Source organism: Triturus cristatus, chromosome 6, assembly GCF_964204655.1.
Source record: "Triturus cristatus chromosome 6, aTriCri1.1, whole genome shotgun sequence".
Classification (NCBI taxonomy): Eukaryota; Metazoa; Chordata; class Amphibia; order Caudata; family Salamandridae; genus Triturus; species Triturus cristatus.
Window position 1 is genome coordinate 393,163,051 of NC_140589.1, and position 25,258 is coordinate 393,188,308.

Sequence of the window (25,258 nt, forward strand, 5' to 3'; positions counted from 1 at the left end):
TCCTACTAAACGTTCTCTCGGAGAACAGGTCCAGGTGAATTTGAATGAAAGTCAATTGCACGCATTCCTCGAATTCTGAGGAAGATCAGGTCAGACCCATAGAAGTCTTCTTGATAACCCCATACTGGACCACAAGGTTGTGGTACCAAGAGAGCCTGAGCAATTTGCCCTCCAGTCATGCTTCCACTTTAAGAGGACCTCCTTTCTCAGGGACGCGGATCTACATCCGAGTCTCCGCAACATACACCTCCATGCGTGGAGATTGAGCAGCTGCAATTGAATGCTTCTGACTTGCCGACCGAAGTGGTTGATGTCATCCTTGCACCCAAAAGCCCTTCCACAAAGTGTGTCTACATTGAGCACTGTAAGAAATTTGTTTCCTGGTGCAGGGCCTGAAATATTGAACCCATTACAAGTCAGATCCTCAGATATTCTTTTGATTTGTCTTTCATTAGCCCAGCAGTGTTATTTGTGGGCTTTTAGGGCTTTTCTTTGTTTGCCTGGTTGTCCTGCCTTTTCTAAAGACTTGGACACATTTTTCACCCAAGTAAATTCTTAAGAACATGGGACCGGAACTTGATATTAACAATCTTCATGTGCATGCCCTTCAAGGCAATTCACAGCTGACCCTGAAGACTACTGACCCTAAAGACCATCTTCCTTACTGAGATTGTCAGGATGTTGAGTGAGTGTGTGAACAGTGATCACGAAGGTTCTTAAGTACAGGGTGATGTGAATGGACACCTTATAAATGTTATAATTGATACTTGAGATGCTCGATCTACCCTCAAGGCTAAAGCTATTCCCTCTCCATCTTCTCCCAAGCTGTACATAAGGATTTGAATTCTCTTCAGCTTGCACATGGGTTTGTATGTGTCCAATACATTGACGTTTTGTTGGTTGCCTCCCCTAGCATGGAAGCATGTAAATGGGACACTATTGCATTGATGGCGCAAAGGTCTCCCTCTCAAATTTATGTAATTGTCATGAGAAAGTGATCTATTTGAGGCACTAGTCGGAGAAAGGAGTGTGGAAGGTATCCCAGAAGAGGATATCAGCTGTTTTGGAAACAGTACCACCTCATACCCAAAGAAACGTAAGGGGGTTTCTTCGGTTTCTCTGATGGCCCAGCTTTTACAGTGATTGACCTGCAAATATGTACCCAACCCTCTGCCCTAGTCAGGCAAATGCCGTAGAGCCTTCTTGGAATTTAAATATGTCCTGTGCTCTTTCCCATACTCTGGGATGCCTGGTTATGATAAATATGTTTTCTTTATTGCATAGAGCAGTAAGGGCGCTCATTGTCTGTACTGACACAGCATAATGTTGATCAACAATGCCCAGGTATGTATTTTTCTGTTGCGCTAGATCCAGTTGCAGCAGGTATTCTGGGGTGTTTAAGAGCCATGGTGTTTGAACAGTCTGATAATATTGTATTAGGACAACCCCTGAATATGTATGCGCGTCATTCAGTTGAAAGTTTGCTCAACAGATGTGAAACTCAACATTTGACTGATGCCTGGCATACTGACTATGAAGAACTATTGTTGCCCACCCCCATTACATCTATCAAACGCTGTGCTGTTTTGAACATTAGCACGTTATTGCCTTTTCTCCATTAGCAGGTGGGGAAGACGACCACAATTGTATTTAAGTAACAGCTGTGTACCAACCTTGATCAGCTATTAAGGACGATCCCTTTATAAATTGTTATGTGTTATTCTTATATGACTCTTGTTTAAGGGAAAATGCTGGAATTTTTAGGGGTGCATGTGCTGTTTAGTGCCAATGCAAAGAATATTTAAGCTTCTTCTTTAGCATATGTACGATCTGCATAGACAGCTGAGCAGATAGCTCTCACAAAGACTTGCTATAGGTAACCCTGGGCGGACAACTACGCTACGCTCGCGAAGTTTGCGTAGTTTGTGCTACTTCGCGCTACGTGAATTGCACGTAGCACAGTGCAAAATCGCGTAGCGTAGTTGGCAATTTTTGCTCTTTCGCGGTCCTCAACGTCAAGTTGGCGACCGGGAGCGAGCAAAATGACATCCTGGCGAGACTTTTTCCTCGTTCGCTATCAGCAACATCAAGTTGCCGATCGCAAGCGTGGAAAATAAACCTCCCGGCGAGATTCTCAACGCGGGGAGGTCAGGTTTCTCATTGTGAGTGGTCGCGCATGCTCGCGACCGCTCGCGATGAGAAACTACCAGTCCGTGTTGAGAAAGCTGCCGCTCGAGTAAAAATCTACTCAAGTGGCAGAAAACGACCACTTGCACTGTGCAAGATGCCGTTTGCAATGATTGCACAGTGCGGACAAGCATCTGGCACTGTGCAATCATCGCGAACAGCGTACTATGCATTTCGCGTAGTGCTACGCGTATCTTGCGTAGTGCGAAGTGCACTTTGCGTAGCTACACATAGCGCTACTACGCAAACTACGCCCAGGGTTAGCTATAGGGCCAAACATCTTTATGTAAATATTTTTACTGATTCATGCTATGTTTTTGGAGCGGTCCATGATGTTGCCAGTTATGCTTGCAAAAAGGGTTCATGACTTCTTCTGGCACCCCAATATGCAATGGCCCCAGAGTGTTTGATTTGTTGAGATCTTTGCAAATTCTGGTCCAAATAGACATTGTGAAGTGTGCACCACATCGGGAAGGGTCAGATGAATTTTCAAGAGGAAATAGTTTTGCAAGTGCCATGGCTCGCTATCATGCAATGAACCCTCCTGTGGAGCAAGTTGCTTTATTTGTGGCAGTAGCAATAGCGGACGTGTCTGCACAACATTTTGAGGAGATTAGGAACATACAGGAGAATGTAGAGCAGAAAATGAAAAGCTAATGGGTGAAGAAGGGTTGCAGATGCAATTAAGTGGGAATGTTGTTGTAAAAAAGAGGAAGAAAAATTGGTGGAAACAAGATGAATGGTGGTGTTACCAAATGCCTTATTGACACAGATGACTAAGTTGTTTCATGGGCCCACCCACTTAGTATGTATGTGATAACAGAAAGCTCACAGAAAATATGTAAAATTAAAAATCTTTTCGTGATTTTTGAGGCCACGAATACTACCCAGAGACTACACTGTCTATTACCCTTAATTCTCAGGTGTGGTGGGGAGACGGAACACAGTGATTAAGAACAAACTGGCTAAAGCATGTGCATCCACTACTCTGACATATACTGATGCTCTGCCTCTGGCGCTCTTGACCATGCATTGTCCTACAAACAAAGATTGGACCGAACCCCTGTGAGATTCTCATGGACAGGACAGTGAGTGTCTGGTATTCCTGCTGCTGCATCGATTTCGATAACTGATGGCATGGTCTTGGACTACTGTAAACAACTATCTGACGTGTTGCTCTCCCTGTTTAACCAGGTCCGGGAAGCTACCTCGCCCCTTCAAAAGCCGTTAGCTAAAGTAAAGAGCCGGGGGATTAGGTCTTCCGAAAGAACCACTTACGAAAAATGTCTGCATCCTAGGTGGAAAGGTCATATTATGTCACTCTAGTCACAAACACTCTCGTAAAATATAAAGGGTAGCTTGCCTGGTTGCATGCATGTCTCGCACACATAGAAAGTACAAGCATCAGAGTAAAACAGCAGAGCGACATTGCCCACTGACAGGGACTACCTCGGTCTGGGTGAAAATAAGTCACAAATAAGGGAAGCAAAGGAGGTCAACTGAGTCATCTGGAGTCAACAGAGGTTAACATTGTAGCCTGTCTAAACGAGGGAAGATGAAAGGCAAAGAATGGCAAATAGCTCTAGTCATTTGCTATCTGCATTATAGAGCTGTTGGCGCTTTTTCTGATAGGATTTGTTGGGTTTTCCACCTGATTGATCATCAGCAGACTGAGAAACTAGATGTGCATGCACCACCCAAACTAATGTCGAGAAAATTCTGATGCTGCTGTGGTTCAGACTTTGTATTTAATTATGAACATTTAGAATTGTTCGGTGTGCCTCATTGGCAGAAGTGGTCACTTACTCAGTGACCATTTTCTTTGTCTAGCACCTCACCTTTTATTTTTCCACAGGTAACCAGTGTTCACTTCAAGAGATGGAGAGTTTAGAAATTTAGGAAAAGTAGTAAATATTAGTTTACGATGCCTAAGGCACACAGTGCATGTTCTCTCGAGAGGAGAACAACATTTGGCAGAGTGCAAATAAGATACTAGACCGTACAGAAATATGGAGTTCCAGAGAGAATGCAATTCTACTAACACAGCCAGAACTTAATCTTTGGAGTGAGAGAGTAGGAACACTTTGCATAGCACATGAAGAATTGGGTAGCATAGGTGAAAGTAATTGCTCTCATATGCTTGCAGATGTTATGCATTATAGTTAAATAGGGCTTCATAGAGACATTTTGTGGAAAGAAGGCTTACTTTTCGTTGCCATCTGTGTGGAGGGACTTATTTGCCTTTGGTGTCACCACCATATATCACACTAAACAATTGAGTACCCATTTTTATCACCAGAGTAAGGGCATGAGGGAGGACAACATTGATATATTTTCAGCAATGGTTCATCCTGTAGGGGTTGCCTTGAACATGGTAAGAATACGAAAGAAGACCTGGTTGTTTGAGAGGCTGGCAAGTGACACAGCTGCTGCTCTTTCCAGTATTATAGATGAAACGATTGAAATGGCTGGTATGATCATACAAAATAGAATGGTTTAAAATCTTATCTTAGCAAAGGAAGCAGGGGTATGTAGCATAATAAACACCCAATTCTATGCCTGTTTTCCAGATAATATAAAGAATGTGCAGGACCTTATATTTGGTATTTTAAAGGTCTTGTGAGAAGCACATCAGTGGGTAGTCCAGATTTGTGGGGGAAAGAAAGAGGTAATAGGGGGTAGCAGGGAAACTGGGGGAATTAATATTAGATCTTAACTCTTCAAGCACTCCAAGGGGGTATGAGGAGAGGTTGGAAAAACCGAGGAGGAGAAGAAAACTAGAGGGAGAGAGAGTGAATATCAAAGAAAGGTCCAACAGTTAATGACATTGAATGGTGGGCACCTACTGCCAAGTGGAGGGAAAATGAATGTCTAGGCTGCATTTAAGAAACCTCACTGTCTTGTCTATATCATGTGCCCGCACCAGTATACAAGCACCCAACCAAGTTACTAATTTAAATTGCAGAATGGTATTTTGCAGAGCTCGATTTTCTGGTTCAATGAGAATTAGAGGAAATCCATGGTATTCTGTTCTCAGACTTCTAACTGCATTTTAAGGTTAAATCCATGTTGGAAAGAATTTTCCTCGAGTTAGTCTCATGAGTTGTGCCAGGATGAGCTATGATGCTGTATTGTTACTCTATATGCATGGCCTAGAAATTTCCATTGCCTGCCGAGGGTATATCTGTATAGTGTTGACTTGTTACACATGCTGTAGCCAAGGCTTAGTTATGATGTCTTTTCAGATGGAATAAATGCCTTTCTGTCAAAGAATCTTGCACCTCAGATTCATTATTGGATCACCTTTCCAAAAGAGAACTACAGGCACTTTTTATGCAATCCTCCAAACCACCTTCTTTCCACACAAATTAGTACTGAGGACCAAGCTATCTTTTCTACCCAAGGTTGTGGCTCCCTTCCACGCTGGCCAATCAGTTACTCTGCCAGTGATTTTTGGCTCTGCCTCGCTTCTAGAACGAGGAGGCAAAGCTCCATAGTCTTGAACCTAAGACGGCTCTGAGCTTTACATCAAGCAAATAAAAGACCATTGCACTCTTTGTGGGTTTCTCTTGGTCACAGGAGGAGAATGGTGTGCAAAAGAGGACTATATCTAGGTATATCGATAGTGCTTTTTATCAGGTTCTGCTGTGCACTGGCCAAGAAACAATCCTTGGTTGACCTACAAACCCACTCCACTAGGCCAAAGGCCATCAAAACAGCACTTGTGCAAGGGGTGCTTGTTTTAGATATCCGCCAGGTGTGACACTGCTTCCTTGACAGTCAGAGAAATATTAAGAAACTGACATCAGCTTGCAGGGCTGGTGCTTATATGCATCTCAGCTCCAGCACATCTGGGGCCGTACGGAGACATTATGTAGTCACATGGGACCACCTATCAGTGTGCAGTAGCACATGCTGTAAAATTCATTTGATACAGTCTGACGTCTGGGGATATCCCATTATGCAGACCAGGGAAAAGCCCAGCCCCGATACAACCATCAACGCCGCATCATTCAAACACAACATCAAGACTCACAAGATAGGGTAAACAGATAGATCAAGATCACCCCTTGATAACCCAGCACAGCATGTATCAGTTAGAGGGATAAGAGTGAGAATTGCAATGCCTCCAGCAGGAGTTTTGACAAGAGCTTCATCATGCCTGTCTGCTCAAGACTTTGATATGCCATGAAGTAAATTTTGTCTCTCCTATATAGGTCCTCCAAGGTCCTACCAGCTTTGTCTACATGTTCCAGTTCTCCCGGTCAAGCCCCTTTTCAGGAGTTATATCGGGTTTTTGCTACCATCTGTGCCTTTCTTCAAGGCTTCCTCTACAATGTAGCTAAGGCCAATCTCTTAGGCTGTCATGTTCCATGCCAATAGCGCTTTCAGTTAAAGTCCGCTCCTGCATCAGGGTGTTCATAGTGACGTCTGTCATGGTTGGTGTCAAAGTGGACCTCTGGATAGGGATTTGGGCTCCAGGAATGCCCTCTGAGAATAGCAACTACCTGTTAGGCTTGGAGAAGGGCAAAGATGAACTAACTAAGCAGACAAATTGAGTGGACATATATTGAGCAGAATTATAACTGAACAGTTTAGGGAAGAGCAAGGAGCCATGTAGCAAGTAAAAAACATTCAATAACACTTATGCCTGGTAGCTGTGTGCAGGTGAGCAGTGTACAGAGGCCAGTTTGACGTCTTTCAAAGTTCTTTTCACACATGTTCCGTTGCATGCTGTGACCCAGGAGGGCCCCCTGGACCAGAAAGGGAGTGAGTAACCGACTGGAGTTTGCAGTGGACAACTGATGCTCTCTCTCTTTGTGCCACCACATTGGTTCCCCCGTTCAGTTGGTCTGGCCACAACATATGTCTAGGAGAGTAACAAGCCATGTGCTGCCCTCTGAAGTCCAAGGTACTCTTGGGTGAGTACTTAGAAGCTTCAACTTCTAAAGGCTACTCAGTATTCCATGTGCATACCATGTAGCAAGGGTCAGAGGATAAGTACACAACTACTGGGGCACCTGATCACAAATTGTTATGTTTCGGCTCCGGACACTACTGCTCCAGAACCACCCGCACTTGCAATAGGCAGCAGGCCATGTCATCCCATCTGGCATATGGGGCCATTCATATCTGAAGTCAATTACGATAGGTGGACTAAGTTCTTCACATGTTCCAGGAATGATCAAGTTCAGTACCATAAGTTATTCATGCAGTGGAAGTGTTTATAGCATCAATGCCATATGGTGAAAAGAGAGATGCTCCCCCTCCATATTTGCGCTTGGATCCATGTGGCAGGTATCCCAGGATGGATTGTTCATTAGGCATGCAGGGCCATGGGATGCTGACACCCAGGCCTCAGCCTCTGCATCGCATGACTGTGCGTTCCCCCAGCTTCAGCTACAGTCACCGAGACCACAACATACTGGAGCAGTATGGGTAGGTGGAGGCACCGTCTGAGACAGCCACATCCATTACTGTGTCCCGAAAGAACAACACGTGGCCTGTCTACACCTCCAGGCCTGGAAGCTTCAGTAAGTGCAGATTTACATGCCCACCAGCCAGCAAACTTCATTTGTCCTGCACAAGAAGCCAGTAGACATTTCACAGTTGCAAAGTCACCCAGCTGGACATCTTTAATGTAATTATGGAGACTTTTTTATTAGATGTGCAACATTCCAGCCTTGAGGGAGTCATAGCACAAGCACAAGATTACTACTTTCCCAATGCATGATAAGGTTTTCGGTGGATGTCATTGCAGTTGTCTTCATAGAGCTTTTGCCTACAAGGCCGATTTAGCTACTATTCTTATTTGGTCATTGAAATTAAACCAGCGTCCATTATGATGGCTGGATCAGTGGAGAAGGGGGTAAAACTAAATTTATTATGAGGCACTTGTGTGCGACTAATATTATTTTGATTTTATTAGGCTCTTCTGTCCCATCTCAGACTATTGTCTCAACGCCTCTTTATGTGTATGAGAATAGGTCCTTGTGACCGGTGATATGAAAGTGTGTGTGAAAATGGTTGCAGTAGGAGGTTCATGGCGGTTTTACATGAAAGTTGACACAAAGTGCACAACTGGACCGATGGTAGGACTTCACATGTCAAAATGTTACACTGTAAGGGCAATTCACTGTTTTGCACTAGTTTGCTGCATCAACCGGAAGGATTTGAGCAACTCGAGAGAGTAAGTTCCAACCCATTTAATAGTGGCAGCCGTGTGAACCTGCCAGTAATAGAAGCTGCACCAGCCGCATTCAGAGCTTTTTTTTCAAGGTCATTTTCACTGCGGTACGTGTACTGTCTGTGAATTTACCACAACTACCAAGGAAGTCACGTTACTTGCCAATTTCAAATGGAGTATTAAGAAACATACCAATTGTAACACTAAACAATGTATCTATTTGATCACGTGCCCTTGTGAGTTACAATACATAGGTATGACTATGCGGCCAGTCAAAACCTGCATAATAGAGCACAGGAGCAACATACGTTGCCAACGCACCACAACCAAACTCTATAGGCACTTTTTGGAGGCACATCATTCCCCTGATTCATTACATTGGGTTATACTAGAATCCCACACTCAGATTTCCAAAACTTCTCTGTTTAGAATAGAACAAAGATGGGTACATAGACTCTCATGCGACACGGTTGGACTTAATGATGACATCCCTTGGAGTACCCTTCCATAAATTGGATGCTTCCTCCCGGGGTCTGAGACACCTCAACATATATCAATACTGAACCATGGCCAGTTATTCCAAGTATCATCGACAGTGTATCATTAGCCCTCATCACATTGTCCCCCCATTATGATATCACTATCCTCTGCCCAGGTGTACCTTCTACTGAGCGATCAGTCCACACGATATCTTGTTTTATACTCTTAGTTCCTGATTGAAACTGAATCCAATACACAGTTTTGCACTACTTTTTGCGCATCCCTAACAAGCGATTGCGGCAATTGTGATCCACTACGCGACCAGACATCAGTCATGAAGACAGTACCTTGTTGTTTAATGGTTATCACAAAATTATTGCCTATACCACGACAGTTTTTAACACCACCATGGATTGACTGTAGATAATCCATTTACACACAACTAGGCCCCTTTTTTGCATATAATTTTTTGCATACATATGTCTCTTTGGCATACCTAGTAGATTGTGGCATCTATAGTTCACATTACATTTGATGCCGTACATCGCGCTCCACCATTTGTGAATGGGTCAGCGTACCCTGTGAGACTCTCCTCTCCCTCCCTCTCACCATAATGCTGTATCGTGACGCATTCGTTCACGTTACTTAGCAACCAGTGACGTCTGATTTGATGGTAACCAAGACTCCGTGGAGACGCATACTCTTTCATGCCCCGGCGTCTTTATTCATCTCTTAGCAACCCGGCACGTCACCACGCTACGTGACGGCACGTGGTTAGTACGTCACGCTTACTTTCATTTTGGGTATATCTAGCCATGGCGGCAGACGTTCTTTACCACCTCGGACTCTGGAGGTTTGGGTAGGTCTTCAGGATAAGCGTTCGTTGACGCTGGTGAGTACGTCCAGTGCCCATACCCCTGTTATCCTGTTAATTTTTGTCTGGAAGGCTACTTTGACCTGATAACACTTCTCCCCCGTAATTGACCATGCCGGTTACCGCGAGCAACGGCAGACCTTTGGTCCTGGGCTCCGGTCGGATGCGTTCTGAATTTAGTCAGTACACTTCATAGGTCTAATGGAACCATTGTGTAATTGTTACGTGAGACACCGACTTCGGTACTAAGTTCTGTCTGCATCACTGTGGTTCATTTTCGTTTTCATTTGGATTACTTTGGTTTAATTTTCATTGTTTTATTTCTTTCTGTACCCTTTTATTCCAGGACCCAATCGGTGTCCTTTATAGCCGCCAGCTCCGTTGCTAGCTTGTCTAGTCAACGTATTAGGTGAGTGATTCCCTTCTGTCCTTGAGAGCATCATTAGCGTATTAGTAGCTATAGACCGAATACCACCCCCCCCCCTTTCACGTTCACTGATCCTTTGAAATAGTGCACTATGAACTAGTCTGTTGTACTCACGTTGTGCACGGTGATTCTTGCAACACCATTCTTGACATATTATGTACTTACTGAAGAGATGTAATTGGTTTTATTCTTCACGTTGATATTTTATCTTTGCAGGCCAGCAGCCTAGGACGTGGTATGTAGAGTACACATTACCACTTTTATGTAGACAGCCTTTGATCCTGATGAATTGCCCTGATCCTCCTGACACATATGGCAAGAAACATGTCGATCATTTAGAGTAGAGCTTTACATCTAGACACCTTATTTCTAGGACTTAGCCACTCTACACCATTTTTAACAGGGTAGTCTACCTTCTGAATAAAGCACTGTTAGGACTGACCAACCCTTTTTAACTTCCATTTTCTGCTACATTCATTCCACTAGGTCCCTCACACCCAAGCATATATCGGCAGGAACAAAAGATCCCCGATAAAGAGCCCCGGTTTCGGGAGCCCGTCAAGGATTGCAGCGCCGACTTGACGAGGGGCAGTGCTCATATGATGAAGCATGACACCTAGCTTGCTGGGTGTGTGAGAGCTCTAGTTCCACCAAGGGAAATTCCCTGGCCTTCCACTGATTACTTTCTGATAATCAATTGGTGGCTGAATCTTGTCTCCACCTTCCTCATCTCTTCCTTCCTGTACTTGAGGAACTCTGTACCCCGTTTTGGAAATAGACTTTTGGGGCATGTACATTGGACCTCCTTAAATAAAGCCCCCTGTTCCCCCTTTTGGATTATCAGTGTATAATCTGACCATATCCTAACTAAATTGTCACTCATCTGCCAGGCCCCTTCAAGATCCTCTCCATGTACGGTGTGAGAAGTTGGCCTGGTATATGCTGTTCACTAGTTCTAGTGACCACCTTGTACCATGCCAAGCAACCCTTATGGTGTGGTTGTAAGTCAACCTTTTTGGACTAGCTGCCCTAGTGGTAGCGTAGGCTAAGCAGTCTTTGAGGCTAAACTCGTGATGCGTGTTAAGCAAGCTGTTTTACCAATAGTAACCCCCTTTTATACCAATGAAAGGACACCACACAGATATATATTCAAAATATATATGTATTTATTTCTCAAAGTAACCCCTAGTCTCTTTATGAGCACAGGAGCACAAATCGTCAAACAAGATTATCACAGAATACACAGAAGTTGCACGTTATATGGATAGGCCCTGGTGGCCACTCAAACCATATACTAAAATAGTGGTATAAGTACCACGAACAGAAAAGGGAAAAGGCCTAGGGCCTCTAGAATCGCTGGGCCTACAAGGAGCTAACGTCAGTTAGTGACCAGGAGGTCCACGGGTGGCGTGTGCAGAGCAAATAGTCACACGCGTGCTCCCATAGGTTTCAATGGGTGCGTAAAAAGTACAAAGTTACTGCAAAAGGAATCTTCCGGATGACCTAGGAACTTAAGATTTGGAACACAGGCACTAGAGATGTATTACTACACATGGGCACCGGAGTACCAGCTTTACCTCACCCACAGGAAGCGGGTGCATAGGCCTCAAAGTGCGTCGGGTTTCTTCTATCTGTTCCGTTGAGCCTGGGACAAAGATGCTGCAGGCGGTCGGTCGGGAAGGGATGCAGTGGATCCAAGAGTGGATCGGAGATGTTGAAGACCTGTAAGCAGAGGGGACAGTGTTCACAGTCACTAGCCAGTGACCAGCGTGGCACCAGGTGGGTACCAGGCGATGTCGGGTGCAAACAGGTGATGAGGGGTAGCTTGTCTCCGCAGCCACGTGGTCCCTGAAGGTCGACGACGTCCAGGAGTCGGCTCACGAGCTGTCCCACGCAGGCTCTCGCTGTCGGCGGTGTCGGCGACTTGATCGAAGCAAACAAGCCTTGGCAAAAGCAATTGCAGGAGGATTCGGAAATCAGCTGTTGGTTCTGACCAGCAAGGTCAGATGGATTGCTCCTTTGGAGGGGAGCAAGGGCCAGTCTGGAGCAACCAGACCAGCGGTGTTTGTCGTAGATTTCGTCGCCAAGATGGCCACTAGCCAGCGGGCCAGCAACCGGTTAGGCGCGTCGAGTGGCAAAATGCAGAAGGGCCCCACGCAGATCGTGGAGATGCTGGAGGGCTCACCTTTGGTGCAGATGCTGCTCGAGGGTTGGGCTTCTCAGGACCCAAAGCACAACTTGGAGGGAGCCTCGGTTGTTGCACTTGTCAGCTTGTCGTAGTCGTTCCAAGATGGCTGGCTCCACGTGTCTCGGTGCCTCCACGGGTCTCCTCTTTGCAGGGACTGTGGATCGGGCGGTGAGAGGTCTGGAGGTCCAGGTCTTGTCAGTCTCTGGGCTCGGGCTCCGGCGGGAGGCGGCGGCAAAGCAGACGTTGATTCGCTGGATGGTGCTTGCGTTAGCAAGGTGGTCACTCCCTGACCACAGGGGAGATTTTCTTCAGTCTTCTGTGCAGCAGAATGTCGAAGTTCCCGTCTTCTTCTTAGTTTCAAGTTGATTCCAGGATGTCTGAAGTCTTAGGACACAGCTCCTACCTTTAAGCGGATTCTAGGGGCCGGACTACCTGCTAGGTCCCTCCCTATGGGTGGGACCAGGAAGGGGGGTGGTTACACCCCCAATCCTTTGTCCAGCTCGCCCCAGGCCCGGGACTGGTGTGCCCCAGGACCGGTTTGAACTGGCATATGCACCGAGGCTCCTTGTGAGCCACAGGCATGTCTGGTTTCTTTCAAGCCCTACCTGACCAATACACAAAATCCTGTCTGGGGTGGTGCATGCACCTCCCCTGGCAGGAAACCCTTTGTCCACACCTCCCAAGCTGGAAGGACTCCCAGCAGCAGGAGGGCAGACTTGTGTCTGTGGTGGCAGCATCCATTTTGTGGAGCTGAGGCTATGTCTGATTTTACCCGGGTTTCAGGCACTGTACATGTCGTGTCCCTCTAGAAGGGTGGAATGCTAACCCCGTCGCCAGAATTGGCGAGGGGTTAGTATTCCAATTCGTATGACACCTTACTCGACATGTTTTGATAAAGCCAAACCAAAGATAGCATTTAACCGCGAGGTTCATAATGCACTTAAGAGTATATGGTATGACGATATCTGGAAACAGTAGAAGGAAGTTGTTCCGACCACTGCAGACAGGCTCAGCTCATGCCAGAGCACCATCTCACATGGAACCAAGCACTCTGCCTTCAGGATTGTTAAGGCCTGCCATAGGAGTGACTTATAGGTTACCAGGTGTCCCATTTAAGGTTAGGTATAGGTATACTACACCTAAGTAAGAGGTGATTACACCAACTTACCCCAGCTGAGTGATCAGCCAGTTGTGTCAGATTGTTAGGCCAAGCCTGGGGTGGCATAATACATGCTGCAGCCCTTGGCAGGCCTTGGGTACACCAATGCCCTGGGTACCTAGTGTACACTGGTACAGGGGCTGACAGGGTGATCCAACCAATTGGGTATGTACCTAGGGTACATGGAGTCCATTTTAAAGAGAGAACAGCCAGGCTGAGATCCTGAATAGCAGGATCTCAGGCCAACTAAGTCGAAAAACCAGCTAGACACTAGGCAAAAATTTGGGGGTAACCATAGTCAGATATCCACCTTCCTACATACGGGAATCCTTTCCAGAAACTGGACCAGAGTAGAAATCCACTCCTTTTGTGATATATTGCCAATCACTCCACCCAATACTAACCTAAATCGCTAACTGGTTAACAGCAGCCAGCAAAACGTATGCTCCCCCTAACAAAGCCAAATGATGCGTCAAAATGGTTCTCAGGAGTCCTAAAATCTGCCAAACTCAAACTCTATTGCACTGAACGTAAATGGCGGAATAATTACTTACCTGACAAAAGGAAGGTAAGATCCGGCTAAACCAACCCACTTGCATGGCTAAGATTCCCTATAACTCCCCTTTCAGCCCTCTCCCTAATCTATTTACAGGGGATCCTGTGTGGCTCGGGGTGCAAGATGTGAGGGTGAGCCTGTGCTTTCCCAAAGTGTAATTCTCCCGTTGAAGACCACTTTGTTCACTGCACCCCCCCCCCATCATGCCTTCTGCAGTTTGTTATCCTCCCACAGGACAGCTTGGATCAACCTGGCAGAGGCTAGCCAACCAGGAGAGAGCAGCTTGAAGGCTGGAGTTTGACTTAAAGGAAAGACAGTTTAATGACGTATTTCCTGTGATGGTTATCATAAATCTAACAGTGGCAAGTTGTTAAATTTATCAGAACTGTCATTTTAAGTCATTGAATGTCCTTTTTATCTCGCTCCTGTCAATATTTATACTTAAATAAAATATTCCAATGTTAGCCTATGGAGCTCATTATCTACAATGGGGAAAACAAAATTGGCAGTTTTTCCGTCACCAGGGCTTATAAAACATCTTTTATAATGTCCCTGCTTATAGCGCATGGCACCTTAGGGGAGGCCTTAGAGGTGACCTATGTAAAAATAAGGTAGACTACTACTTTGGAAATACCTTTAATTCTAAAGTCGAATTTGTATGTATTTTAATTTTAAAGACAGTCTGCAAAGCAGGGCTGCTTTTAAAATGACAGCAGGCAGCACAACAGTGCTGGAAATCTACTGGGCCTCTAAACCTCCCTGTTCTATTATATACTAGGAACTTATGGGTAGTTTGAATCCCCCTTGCCGTATTATATACCAGGGACTTATAGGGGTCTGTCATTGCCAATTGTAATTATTCCTAAACACCATATATACCTTTAAAGCAGAGCACCGGCCCTGGGCCTGGAAAGCAGAGCGCTAGCCACAGTCAGTTACTACCACTACCAATTATAAAATGTGGGTGATAGGACCAAAAGGATGGTTTTCTCATAGTTTGCACTTGATAGGTTTATTGTAATTCATGCATATTAATTCTCATAGTAGCTTGTTCAAAGTCTACGTTTTAGATTTAATGGTATGCAAGAAACTGTCATGAAAGTTGACATTGAAGTCCTTGGGCAAGGTGAAGGAGCTTGAGGCGAGGCCTCAAAACACCATCCACCTTCTCTAGCTTCTTTTGTCTCCTCCTCTCACCATCTCCTTGTCTTCCTACCATCACTCTCCACTTTTGTCTTTCCATTGCCCCATATTCACGTTCACTCCAATTTCACATGGTCACCTTTCCGATTCTCTTAGGCAAATGTAACATGTTTCCCCATCAACAAATAAAAACATGCTACTGCAGAGACACTGCAAGTCAGGACACTGCCTTTCTGCATGAACCACTACCTCAATCGAACACACAGTAATCTGCAGATTCACAATGTACTAAGACATAAAATATTCCTTGGCCACTTGGACCGGTTTCTCTGTCCGAAAAGGGCACTAGGGGGTTAGGGTAAACATAGGCGTAAGGATTGACCATATGAGTTCTGAATATACACCAGATTAACTGCCATATGATGGGGCAGGTGAGTACACTGTCTGCTTACCATGAATGTGGATAAAGGAATCACATAACTGTATTGGGACGTAAAGGTGCTAGGATCTTTCATTGGACCTCAGTGGAATCAATCATTTGTTCCCACTTTGTCATAGTTTCGAAACTACATGCTCAAATGGGGATGGGATAGCTCTAGGAAGAGCAATGGTTGGGGGTGTTTGGAGGGAGGGGGAAGTGGGGAACACTCTGTTGAGAAGAGTGACGACAACTACACTGCTCTTCCTTCAGTTGTTTTGCCATCCCATCAAAACACGAAATCTTCATAAAATCAAACTGAGCTTTTCGAATGGGTATCATAATGCTCATAAATGACATTGCAATTGATAAGTGTGTTGCATATTAATAACTCTTTTATTTATTTACAGGAAATAGGAATGGAAACAAATTGTATCCCGAGCTCCCCAATTATTGGGCAGATGCAGGTATCGTAAAACCAGAAGTATTAAGCAAAAGAAATCCGTTAACGCTTATGTGTGCACGCACTCATTTGAATGCTCATCCAATTAGGGTCGCCTTGACTAAAACTCACCAATGTTAATGGCTGCACATGTCCTATGTTTCCTAATCTTTCCAGCACAACAGTTAGAGGTCTTTATTTTATCTGCAAAGTCATTTCTTATTTTTAAAATATACAAATCTTTCAAGGCATCCCGCAAATATTGAAAACTGACAATAGTAGTGGCTAATTAATTTTCTATGATAACTAAACAAGCATTTGCAATGCAAATTGGTTTTGCATTTGTGAGAGTTAGAGCTACAGGCGTTGTAAATGACAATCTTTTACCCATGTGTTTTGGTTTGTATTGAGAGGAAGCAAAAAAAATGGAGGGACAAAGAGGAAGGATTGCCTTGAGTAATGTAACTAGTGCTCATATAAAGTGCTCCAATACATTCGGGTTGAGTTTGCGCTATATACAAACTGCAACAAAAAAAAAACACAAGGAGGGGGAAGGACCATGCGGATGACAGGAAATATCAAGGACCCAGACGACGGGGGAAAAAAAAACTAGAAATAGATAAGGAGGTGGCTTACAGGGTAGGTTGAGCACGTTTTGTGACAGTACTATAACATGAGCTGAACCAAATAGTGCGCTGAAACATATAAATGGGCAGACGTGAGAGGCTACAAGTAACAGGGCCAGTAGCCCTGAGAGGTAAAAATACACCAAGAGGCGGTACACATGCAAGTGATGCACCACCGAAAAACAGGGCTTTTTGAAGGGCGCACAAAGGAACAAATCAAAAACGATGGGTGTGCTCTTACCCATACAGTAGATACAGCAGTCTTGCAGAGCAGTGCATGTGCGCTGACTCTAGGCTCGACCTAAAAAACGGGTTCCAAGAGCCATATTTATTTTCTGCCCATGCTGCTGCCTTCTTGATCCATAAAAGACCTGAAGTCAAGCCAGGGTAGGAGTCCTTACCTCTAATGCACCTCCTTGAGACCAGGGTACAGTGGGCTGAGTGATGCGAGGCCTCAACCGATCCCAGTGGGATTGGCATCCCTGACGCTGGTTTGAGTGAACCAGTGCAGAGGGGTAAGAAGTGTTACCAGTGTTTGGAGAAGCTGTTGGTTCATCCACTAAGTAATTAGTTGTCGGGCAATATATAGCAGATGAGCCATGCTGTTATGAGATGCACAGCACCTAGAAGCCATTCACTGTTCACTATGTAGCATACCATAATTATTGTACTCGCTAGCCCTTTATTGGGAGAAGGGAAGATTCACTTGCAGATCTAGTTGAGGTCAACGTTGTAGTAAATGTTCAAGGTCACCACCCCTATGATCCACCAGTCTATCCCTGTATTTTGATCTACCTGACTACTTACTTGCTGACAACATGTAAGTACGCAGTACTTGTTTATGCTAATTTTTATTGGCTACTTATCACTGATTAATTTCATGTTGTACTTTCATGGGTTCCATACAGATTTCTTCAAAAATAGATCAATAGGGAACGTTCTTTACTATCACTGCAGAGAAGACGTATGTGTGTGTGTGTGTGTGCACCTGTCCCTTTGCATGTGTCCCTAGCAATGTTATATTTTGGTGCATTTCATTTTTTGTGACCACGGATTTCTGAGGCGCGCCTGCATTATTAGAGGGAACAGTTAAAAGGTGTGTTATTATATAGCGAAGAGGGAAGAGGTGTATGGAAAATCCTTACTTTGCATTGTAAAATACAGTAGTTGAACAGGGACAGCGTGTACCACGATAAAGTCATACAACAAATATTGGTGACTTGGCCTGAGTGACTGCACAGCTATTAGAAGTCATGGGCTGTAGTAAAAAGCACTGTGTCAATATGTAAACAGTATTCACATGGTGCTGTCGTGACAACGCACACAATTCAGCGAAGACATCGCCGACTTAATCAGCCCGCACGCCCTCTGCTCCGCTGACTACATCCTCCTAGGGGACCTCAACTTCCACCTGGAGAACAACAACGACCGCAACACCACCACCCTGCTGGACAACCTCGCCAACCTGGGACTCAAGCAGCTGGTGACCACCCCCACCCACTACGCCGGACACACACTCGACCCCGTCTTCTCATCCAGCAAGGACATCGTCTTCAGCCACGCCACCGGACTCCACTGGACGGACCACAGCTGCGTCCACTTCAGCTTCGGAAGGACCACGACCCACCACCACCAGCAACAGGTTGCACGCAGGAGCTGGAACAAGATCACAGCTGACCAGCTCACGACCTCCCTGAACATGAACCCTCCCACCAGCACAACGAACCCTAGCCAGGCGGCCACCAACCTCACGAAGTGGATCAGCGACTGCGCAGACTAGCTCGCCCCCCTGAGGACCCCGCCTAGCAGACCCGGCAGCAAGAAAGCCCCATGGTTCACCGACGAACTCAAGAGCTCCAAGAAGAACTGCCGAGCCCTCGAGAGAACCTGGCGCAGAGACCCAACACCGGACAACATGACTGCCCTCAAGCTCGCCACCCGAAAACACCACCAACTGATCCACGCCACCAAGAAAACTGCATTCAAGGAACGACTGGACAACAACGCACACAACAGCAAGGAACTCTTCAACATCGTTAAAGAGCTCTCCAACCCCAACGCCGGAAACAACGACATCACCCCTTCGCAAGACCTCTGCAACTCCCTCGCCTCCTACTTCCACAACAAGATCGCGGACATGCACAACAGCTTCAGCACTCAACCGACGAACGCCACGACCGAACCACCACCACCCTCCGCGCCTGGACTCCGATCAGCACCGAAGACCCCGTCCGCACGATGAACTCCATCCACTCCGGATCTCCGACCGACCCCTGCCCTCACCACATCTTCAACAAAGCCGACGCTGTCATCGCACCCCACCTGCGGGACATCATCAACACCTCCTTCGACACCGCCACCTTCCCGGAGAGCTGGAAACACGCCGAACTCAGCGCCCTACTCAAGAAGCCATCGGCCGACCCGACCGACCTCAAGAACTACCGCCCCATCTCGCTGCTCCAGTTTCCTGCAAAAGTCATCGAGAAGAACGTCAACAAGCAGCTGGCCGCCTTCCTCGAGACGAACGGATCCCTCGACCCCCTCGCAGTCTGGCTTCCGGGCCAGCCACAGCACCGAGACCGCCCTGATCGCAGCCACCGATGACATCCGTGCGCTGCTCGACAACGGAGAAACAGCGGCCCTCATCCTCCTAGACCTCTCCGCGGCCTTCGACACTGTCTGCCACCACACCCTAGTACAACGCCTCAGCAACGTCGGAGTCCAGGAGAAGGCACTGGAGTGGATCATCTCCTTCCTCGCCGGAAGGACACAGAGAGTCCGTCTCCCTCCGTTCAGATCTGAAGCCACTGAAGTCATCTGCGGCGTCCCTCAAGGCTCCTCGCTCAGTCCAACCCTCTTCAACGTCTACATGAGCCCCCTCGCAGACATCGCACGCCAGCACAACCTCAACATCATCTCATATGCCGACGACACCCAGCTGATCCTCTCCCTCACCAACGACCCCGCCACCGCCAGAGCCAACCTTCACGAAGGGATGAAAGAGGTAGCCGAATGGATGAAGAACAGCCGCCTGAAACTGAACTCGGACAAAACGGAAGCCCTCATCCTGGGATCCTCACCCGCCGCTTGGGACGACTCCTGGTGGCCCCCCGCCCTAGGCAGCGCACCCAAACCAACAGACCACGCACGCAACCTGGGCTTCATCCTGGACTCCTCCCTCTCCATGACCAGACAAGTCAACGCCGTCTCCTCGTCGTGCTTCAACATCCTGCGCATGCTACGTAAGATCTTCCGGTGGATCCCCACCGAGACCAGGAAGACGGTCACCCAGGCCCTCGTCACCAGCCGTCTGGACTACGGCAACTCCCTCTACGCCGGAACCACCGCCAAACTCCAGAAGAGACTCCAGCGGATACAGAACGCCTCAGCACGACTCATCCTGGACATCCCCCGTCGCAGCCACATCTCTGGACACCTGAGCGACCTAAACTGGCTCCCGGTCAACAAGAGAATCACCTTCCGTCTCCTCACCCACGCACACAAAGCCCTACACAACCAAGGCCCAGGATACCTCAACAGCCGCCTCAACTTCTACGCTCCCAAACGCCAGCTTCGATCGACCAGCCACGCCCTCGCCGCCGTCCCCCGCATCCGAAGAGCCACCACAGGGGGACGGTCCTTCTCCTACCTCACCGCCAAGACATGGAACTCCCTCCCCACCACCTCCGCCTGACCCAGGACCACCTCGCCTTCAGGAAGCAACTCAAGACCTGGCTGTTCGAGCAGTAGCGGACCCCCCTCCCCCAGCGCCTTGAGACCCTCTGGGTGAGTAGCACGCTATATAAATGCGATGATTGATTGATTGATTGATTGATAAGCACCTAGTCACCTTAGGTACTGGTTAACTTAACCACACATTGTATTTGCACTGTCCAAAGCAAAATCACACACTCAAGCACACAAAAGATCAATCATTGGCATTCCATCGTGTTTCAAGTGATAGCCTGTTGATAAAGAATAAATCCAGTCCACTGAAGTTTAACTCTTCCTTTACTTCAAAGTCAGAATTACAGACTGAGAGATCCAAAACACCGCAGCCGACACATGACTGGATTTTTTTAATGCTTAACAGCATAGAGTAACTAGGAGTATTGAAGTCTCCTTACAGCTTCCATTAAATTATGTAAATTTTTTGCCTGTGTGATAAACGTTTTCCAAAATATCCCAGGATATAGGCATAAAATATAGCAATATTGAGTGTTTAGTGGGGTGCCAGGAGCTTTTGGTCCTGGTGCTGCTGCACTATTAAAATCATGACCATAGGGCTTGCTAGATAACTGCCCTTATGACTGCCTGCTTAGTTGTAAAATATGGCAATTTCAGATGTTTAGAGCAGACCTGTCAAATTATGGGCCCGGTACCACTGCCCCTGCTGCACCTTTTAAATCAAACCCCTTTCAATTGCAAGGTAAATTCAATTGTGACTGCCTGTTCAGTAGTAAAATATAGCAATATTTGGTGTTTAGTGGAGTGATGACAACATTTGACCCCGGTGTACTGCACCTGCTGCTTGCCATTGAAATACCTTTTAACTGCAAGGTAACTGCACTTGTGACTGTCTGTTTAGTTTAAATGTTAGCAATAATCAGGGTTTAGAGGGGTCCATAGAGCTTTTGGCACCAGTGCCACTACACCTACTGCACTATTCAAATGTCCCTTTTAACTGCAATAATGACTGGCTGTTTAGTAGTCAAGTATAGCAATATTGTCTGCTTAGAGGAGCATAGCATAGCTCTTGTATATTAACTTTATTTTTAACATGCAATGTTTAGTACAACATTTAGAATTTGATCAGAATGACTAAATAGATTAGGTTGAAAAATTAAATCTAATAATGCTTGCAAAGTGCAAAGAAAGGTACTGAGGCATGAATAGGAAATGCCACAAACGTTCTAAGGCTAAAGCTTATGTTTACACAACTAAGTATTAAAAAGCAAGCATTCCAGCAGACGGTTAGAAGTTGTCTGCCTTTTATGTGAGAAGAGATCTTATCTTGACAATGAATGGGGCTTAAACAGTGTGAAAAACTTTAGTAGAAGGACCATAAATGTGTGCAGCCAGGGGAAGTCAACAAAAAAAAGTTCCACACAAGCGAATGAACACAGTAATTTGGCTATGGGAACTGATAAGAGACCCCTTTTAAGATGTATTAAATACAAGAGATTGTACAAGAACAGCACAAGCGATGTGCTGGCGAAACCTATAAATGAGCCCCACTGAGCCTGTCCTTGTGTATTTCTGCATATTAATTCATGCAGCATGTGTTTTTATGTCACCTGCAAACGTCGTATATTGTCCTAGGTTGAAGTTCTAGGTCGTGGAGTCATCGGAATGTTTTCAGGTTTTGGAAGCAGGAATAACCTCTAATTTCAGCAGACCTGTCTATGACTGATACCCATGAAGTGTGTTCCTCTTTGTAGCTCTGTGTTTTGACAGAAGAAACTGCATCCTCTGCTTACCACAGATTATGCACTGACCGGTCTCAGAGAGAGCAACAAATGCCACAGATAATGATGCCATAATCTCCAGTCCCGGAAAACTTGAGAACTGTGCTGTAGTGTGGGTGGTGCAATATTTTACCCCACCCAAAGGTGGATGTAGCAAGGGCAGGTGGAGGGACACTTGGCCATGTGAGCTGTGCGAGACGTGTTTAGGCCCATCCACACACTCACTGGAACCTGTGTTACTTTAAGCAGGAACTCAGAAAGGCAATAGCAATGTTTCTTAAATTTTCACCCTCCGTTATTTGGAACATGATTGAAAGAGCAATTGCTTCCATGGGCTGAGATGGTCGGCTGACTTGGAGGACCGTATATCCCTATACGCGGACGATATATTACTATACCTTGCATCCCCCAAAAGGTCCCTTATCGCTGTATTTGACATCTTGGCCGTCTTCGGTAGATACTCCGGGTTCGGCATTAACTGGCAGAAATCTCTCCTGTACGTCCTGTGTGGGAGGTCCCCTCCGATACCCCGAGGCTGCCCCATACCAATAGCCTCAGTTCATCTCGCTGGACAAGAGTCTTCGTTTTACCCGAAACCTCACCCCCCCCCCCCCCCCAATACAACGACTAAAACAAGATATCGTACATTGGAAGTCACTCCCTCTTTCCTTGCTGGGCAAAGCGGCCCTTTTCAAAATGATGTCCCTACCCCGCTTCCTCTATGTTCTTCAAAATTCGGCAGACCCAGTACCAAGCTCGTACTTCAAACAGATAGAGGGGCTCCAACGAGACCTTCTCTGGGATGGAAGGCCCCGTATTGCGTTACAAAAACTCACCCTCAACTGGTTTGATGGAGGAATTGGATATCAAGAAATACTATTGGGCCTCACACATAACGGCAATAAATCACAGCAACTATGGCCGGCCCGATAACCCGGGGTTTAGCATGGACAGACTGCTCCTCCCAAACGGCTCCTTTACTCGGGCCCTCTACTCCAAGCCTAACAGATACCGCCTCACTGGCCCCACCAAACATACTGTCCATATCTGGCATGCGGCGACGGCGTCGCTGGGTTGGACAAATAGACTGACCCTATCCACACCCCTATGGGACTCCCAGAAACTCGGGGACTTGAGCACCTCACAGGGCTTTGATAAATGGGACCTAATTGGCATCTCCCACATCAGAGACCTTTGGGATAAAAATGTCATCAAGTCCTTTGACTCCCTTCAACGACAACATGAAATGGCGGAGACAGAGCGCTTTCGCTACCTCCAAGTACGCCACGCCTTGCAAATAGCTCTGCCCCGTGACACTTCCCCACCTGACTATTCACCATTAGAGGACAGGCTACTAGATGGTCATCTACCCGAGAAGGCCATGTTCCTAACCTATAGGAAACTCATCAACAATATGGATGACCCATTGTTGGCCCTACGGGAGAAATGGGTTGAAGACTGTATCGAACTGGACGACAAAAATTGGCAGACTGCTGTCTCCTCCCCAAAACTGTTGCCATCCCAGCGCGCCTCCGTCTTGTGCAGCTAAAAATATTACACAGTCTACATCACGGGCCCCCAACTGATACACATGGGTGGTCCAACGAACGGGTTCTGCAGACGGGGATGCACTCATCTAGGCACGTTTATGCACATAATATGGCACTGCGACCCAATACAGACTTACTGGTGCGATATCCACAACATTATGAGCCAAACCCTAGAACTCACTGTGAGGCCTGAGGCCCCCAGATGCCTCCTTAATATCTGGGAACCCACTGACCTTAACTCACACGCTGTACAATCGGTCACACTGGGCTGCATGATAGCTAAGAGAAACATTGCTCAACTATGGGGGGCTACGCAAGCTCCAAGGGTCGCTGATTGGGAAAAAGACCTTGACTGGTGTATGCTGCGGCAAAAGACAGTATATACGGCTAGGGGTTGTCCCCGAAAGTGGTCGAGGATGTGGGCTCCCTGGAACGCATACCGTGGCAACATTTGCACCCCCCAGGCGACCCCGAAAGTGATAGTTCCCCCTCACCGTAACCTCCAATTATCATCCTACTATGTATGTATACCTTGGTTCTGCTGTGTTCCCTGTAAATGATCTGAATGTAACTGTACCTCTATGTCGAGTATGTTTAATAAAAAGAATTTAAAAAAAAGAAAAGAAAAGAATGAGCAATTGCTTCCCATATGTCAAATGAAGAAAATGCAAGTGATCAAATTTTTCTTAAAGTGAATAAATGGTCCACTTCAGAGGTATTCCAACCGATCACAGTGCAACTAGCAAATCAGCAAAGAGGCGATGTTCTTATAGGTTGGGAAGCACATCCCACCCTTACAAGGGGCAAGGTATTGACATGTGTTGAAGTGAACCAAACCATGAGAAATTAAATGGCCTTCTTAACATTAGAGGACTCAAGGTCTGATGGGAAGAACACTCAAGCTTTGTCCCTGCAGAAGAGGGTGCAAACAAAGCAAAAAACACACAATGTCAATTATTAACCCTGCCTAAAAATGTTTTTGAAAATGTATATCAGTTTTATTAAGTTAGAAAAAACAAACGCTACAATACAGGGTTAGCATTGATAGGGCACTTGCAGGTAGATCTAAGTTACCACAACATTTATAAATCATAGAAGCACTAGAGCAATCCGACATTGCACATTTGCTATGCAGGCAGGGCCAAGCTGTTCTCTCGGTCTAATGATCACCCTGTATGCCTGTTCTGCAAATAGAACAACCAATGGACAGAATGCTGAACAATGTCATACATTCACCCCAGTACAGAGATCTGGGCCTAAATCCCTAGTTTTGTTGCTCCCCGTGCCATTCCAGTTTGGACCCAGCCATATGCAAATCCGTCTTGACCCTGTTCCCCATGGTAACAGTCCAGCCCAAACTGCTAACCCTGGACTGGAAACAAGCATCCTAGGACCGGTGTCACCCCTCATCAGCCACGCTAGCTTGACTCCAATGCCATTAATGAGTGAGGTAGTACTGTGTCTTGCTCAGTTGCTATGTGCAGGATGTGGGGCATGTGTGCATCCAGTAGTGGTCAAAATGTGCTTGAGTGCATATATACTAGAGTTAAAAA

The 25,258-nt window shown here is 46.3% G+C and overlaps 1 protein-coding gene across 1 annotated transcript in view; it reads left to right on the forward strand.

Annotated features, from left to right (window-relative positions):
* The window catches only part of SH3YL1 (SH3 and SYLF domain containing 1), a 483,838-nt gene that overhangs the window by 349,477 nt on the left and 109,103 nt on the right, over positions 1 to 25,258 (forward strand). The window contains exon 9 of the mRNA XM_085610793.1: positions 16,030 to 16,086. Coding sequence (XP_085466919.1) covers positions 16,030 to 16,086 — 57 coding nt within the window. The remainder of the gene's footprint in view (positions 1 to 16,029; positions 16,087 to 25,258) is intronic.